The 4,868-nt window shown below is 29.1% G+C and overlaps 1 protein-coding gene across 1 annotated transcript; it reads right to left on the minus strand.

The window, feature by feature from the left end:
• Positions 1 to 850: 850 nt before the first annotated feature.
• On the minus strand, positions 851 to 2,391 carry LOC119669336. Its single transcript, XM_038079218.1, has 3 exons — positions 2,235 to 2,391; positions 1,934 to 2,086; positions 851 to 1,024 (listed from the first exon to the last, which is right to left on the minus strand). The coding sequence occupies exons 1-3, from the start codon at positions 2,340 to 2,342 to the stop codon at positions 851 to 853; spliced, it is 435 nt and encodes a 144-aa protein (XP_037935146.1). The 5' UTR covers positions 2,343 to 2,391.
• Between the last annotated feature and the right edge of the window lie 2,477 nt (positions 2,392 to 4,868).

The following is a 4,868-nucleotide window of genomic DNA, read 5'->3' on the forward strand; positions in this document are numbered from 1 at the left end:
AATCACAATTTCCATCGCTGATCCTTTGTGCTATCTACCGCCACCAATTGAACAGAAGATACTCCACCTCCTTCTGAATGAAGAGCAAAATATCAGCTGTTTCGAACATTCTAACATTAGAGCGGGATAAGCAAATCCCAAACCAGTTATCTTCTCCTGATCCAGATTAAAACCAGGCAGTTACAAAAAATAATACTTAGATTCGCTTCTAAATGGAGTGGATGTTCCGTTTTCATAAACAGACCTATATTGCTGAGTTGGTTATGCAGGTCATGATGATCTGTATCCGTATTATCCACTGACTTATTATCTCCAAAAGCCAAAATTATTTTATCGAGGCAGTCGTGTCCTATAATCCACATCAAAAATCGTTTAAAATTATGCTACTAAAGCCAAATTCATAGAACTGTCAGGTTGGTTTTTCTTTACCTACTAGGGGAGTTGTTACTTTTTTCGGCATTGGTCGTATACTGATGTTTCAGTCTATGTACGTACGAACGCTATTGTTGTGGGTCAATATTTGAACTCAAGTAAGCTTTTTGGATATAAGGCGGATAAATTTCAACGATTAAAATCAATTTTAATACTGGGATGAAACTGTCAACTGACCAGTTAGCTGTTTCAACCCAGCTAACAGAGCTATCATCCTTCAATGTTAGGGACAAACTTAAGGTTAGTTCGTTTTTACTTAAATAGAAGAGTTTTGGTGTTATTTTCGACTTTGTTTACGAACAGACCTTTTTGTATGTGTTTAAGTGGTCTTCTTTATCTAGCATATAAGCAATATTTTTATACGTGCAATGTACAATAGCTGCAGGAGATTTCCAGGAATCGTATAATTTCTTATATATTACTTTATTTCTAATAAATTTGATTCAACTTTTTGCAGCATTTCAATGTTGGCTGATGTGGTGGTCTGTATAATATAGTTTAAATTGATGTAATTTTGCAGAGATTGTTCTAGTTTCTGTTCTATCAACTTGGGTGAAAGATTTTGTAGTACCAAAGGACTGTACAACATAGTCTAAATTGGATTAATTATGCTATTTAATAGAAAAAGTTCATAATCTAGAATTATAACGTATTGAATTATAGAGCTTTAACAGTGAAGATTGAGTAGATTAAGACTAATTTGCATTTATGAAGTTTCTATAAATATTATTAGACTATTTTTTTATAAAAAAAATGTTTTGATTTTCACCATTATCTGTAAGAAAATTCACAAATCCGATTAAAATTCTAATTTACGAAATACTTCCATTAAGAATGAGTTACTTATAACAGCATTTTTAATTTAAATAATTAATTTATTAGGATTATTAATTCACGATTAATTATTATTTCAATGACACTATGAGATTTTTCTAACACACATTTATTTAATTTTCAAATGAATTTCAAGTTTCTTAGATACTTCTATTGCTTGACCTATGACCTCTTATTTGATTATACATTTTATTTGTCTCATTGGATCAAGATATGTTATTGAAAACTTTATTCTTTTATTTTCCAATTTTATTCAAAGTATTTAATAAATTTTAAAAATTTTCCACTATTTAACATCGATTTTTTGACTTCGCTATAGAATTCTCTAGAAAAAATATCTCGAATGCTTCTGAAGCTTTAAATTAACTAAATTGAATTGAATGAAATTAAACCAATTCAATTTTGTATTTATTTTCATGATTTCATGGATTTGATTTGTATCTATAAAACGTAAAAATTACAAAAATATAAAAAGTGTTCTCTGTCGAGCAGGAAGAAAATTGGTAGCAATAAATTGTCAATAAGACCAATTCGAGGTTTATACCGGCCACGTGTTTTTGTTTTTATTATGCTTAATGTTGTCTAAAATAGGTGAATTACTCTTGACTTTTGAGTTTTCAAGCATAAACTAACAAAATAAATTTAATAGAAATTTAAATCCATTTACCCTTAATATCCTGAACGGACTGTCACGCAAAAGACAAACTTGTTCTACGGCAGGGTCTGCTTGCAATATTGACTCAAGTGGTGTATCTGCATCTTCGCTATCAGCACGTCTGGGACTTGACACACGCTCAATTATCATTGAAAATATCCAGAACTGTAAATATATATAAACCAAACAAAATACATATATATATATATATATATATCTATGTGATAAGAGAGTACTACATTCATTTGTAGATAACATTTTATAATTAGTAAAATTTTTTTTATTCACACTTATATATTAGATATTCACTTACCTTCCCTTTTGATTTTATCGAACCAGATCCCAGTGCCGGCTGCGACTCCATGAGTTCTGGTGAAATGGCACGATTGCCACTGTATAAACCGTTTAATAGTTTTGGCATATCGAAATTGGATATGGTGAATGGTGTGATGTCGAGGCGTCTAGAGACGAAAAAAAAACGACTGTTAGTCAAGTACGAAAAGATAATTTTTTTACAAACAAATGATAATTCAATGCCTGATAAAAGGTATACGTATCATTTAATTTAATGCAATTATAATAAACCATTGATAATAATACTGCTTATCAATTTATTTATTTATTTTTTGACAAAACGATTTTCATCATTAGGAAGAAATGATGAATTTATTTTAATATCTACATATGCAGAAGATAAATACTACTTGCATATTATTCAGGTAATAGTTTTCTAATTGTTATAATTTCACAATAAATTGTAATTATAATTCAAAAATTCTTTTTAAATAAGTCTGTACTATAGAATGATTCTCTCTTTAATTTATCAACGATTTTAGATTAATTTAAAATTTTTAAGCTCAAATCTGTAAATCTAAATTAAAGTTTCAAATGGTGATTATTAAAAAAATTATTGTTATTTATTTTTAATTAAATTATTAATCAAAAAATTATTATTTTAAGAGATATGAATTGCGTGCTTTTACCAAACTTGTTATGTACAAATAGATAAACCTTTATGTATTGGGATACTTTTCCTAAAAAATTTTTCTAAAAAAAAATCATTCTATAGAAAAAAGGTTTTAAGAAATATTTGAAAATCTCCCTTATTAACATAAAAAAAGTGGAATATAGAAAAGGATATCTGAAGTAAACGCAAAAGCATGGACGCACAAAGATGAAGCAGCACTGGGAGTGTTTGTGTGAAAAGTTCTTCGTAAGATCTTTGGTCCTTTACTAGTTGCCGACAATTACCTTGGATGCGGTAATTGAATCATGAAGATTTTCCATAAAAAAAATGCCAATAAATCGTGTCTCCGGTGGAGTCATCAAATTTTGGGGACACTAACTGGAATTGATATATGAAACTGGAGAAGGGCGTTCACGCAGCAGAGACGCCTGGACAGACATGTTGCGTCAGACTGAAACTTTAACGGATTGTGATGACCGAATAAATAAGTAGGTGAGTATATCGAGGGTAAAAATGTTAATCTGTATATTTTGAGTAAAATAAATTTTTTTATGTTAAACCTTTGAAATTTCAATTGTTGAACCTTAATCCATCATTGCTAGAGACCCAGATATATAATCTAAAATGGTTTATATAATGTTCAACAACACTAAACTCTTTAAAAAAAAATTTATAATGCCTTACAGTAAAATTATTTATAGCTAATAAAACGATTTTCTATTCAGAAAGTATTTAAATACTTCCAATATGTAGTCAAAAAACTGCGAATCACTAGAACTAATTCTAATATTCTTATACTGTATATAGTCGGTATCATTATTTTTTTTAATATCACAGTTGCACCAGAAAATATGTTGAACTCACACAGCCCAATGGCATATTGTGATACAATTCCGCATTTTCTCACCTTCTTAGCACTCCTTAGTGGAACCATTTTGTTTCCAATATAAACCATTCTGTAGTTTAGAATCGATGGTGTTCTAATTCTTCAAAGTATCAATCTCCAAACAAGTGAAAGGGTCTGAAGAGGGCCAGATAGTTATATATAAGTTATATATAACTTTATATATAACTTATAAAGTTTTATATAACTTTTTCGTTTATATAACTTTTCTCATGTCACGTCTATACTAATCAAATAATGATCTGTAAAAACAGACTTTATAAGAATAAAAGCTGTTTTTAAGTCAACTGTAGGTCTATCAGTTCCCACAGAGTTAACCATTTCAATAATGAAAGCAGAACAGAGGCAAGTGCTCGTCATAAGAGTTTTTATAGAAGCGACTATTTTAGGCACCTAATCTGGTAGCGGTTAAGATTAGATGTGATTAAGATTAGATGCGGCGAGATTAAAACTGATGTCATAAGATTTACGCTTTTGCCTACTATTCATTTTCTGTTGTACAGTTGCTACAGCTACCTAACAGAACTTTTCAAGAAGGGAACCCGGAAGGCTTAACAATATTCCGCAATTTCAGTGTAGTCTGGAACCCAAAATAAAAGGATGTTGTCTGCAATTGTCAGTGATTTGATGAGACTTATCTGTGAAAATATACATATATAATATACATATATATTATATAGTGTCTTTTTAAGCTTTACTAATGTCATAGATAACTTTAGCTTTAATTTCAATAATAAACTTCAGAACTACAATAATAAGGTAAGTTGAAAGCTTAAAAAATATATTTTAACTATCCGAAAATGCGTTACCAGGTAATCCGAATAAATATTTTTATCTCAGCAAATAAAAACAATAATATTTATTTATTTTATTTGTTTCATTTAGACAAGTCATTTAAAAAACATAACAAAAAAAAAAACAAAAATTAGTGGACTGAATTTATTGTTTTTGCAGTTATTGCACCCTTTAGATACATTTTGATGTGTTTAGGTAAACGTGGAATTTCACAATATATTTAATGGAGTTGCGTGTGGTCTGAGTTATGTATTTCTCTTTATATAAATAAAAAATAAAAG

The sequence above is a fragment of the Teleopsis dalmanni genome, chromosome 1 (assembly GCF_002237135.1).
Source record: "Teleopsis dalmanni isolate 2A chromosome 1, ASM223713v2, whole genome shotgun sequence".
In the NCBI taxonomy this organism is placed as follows: domain Eukaryota; kingdom Metazoa; phylum Arthropoda; class Insecta; order Diptera; family Diopsidae; genus Teleopsis; species Teleopsis dalmanni.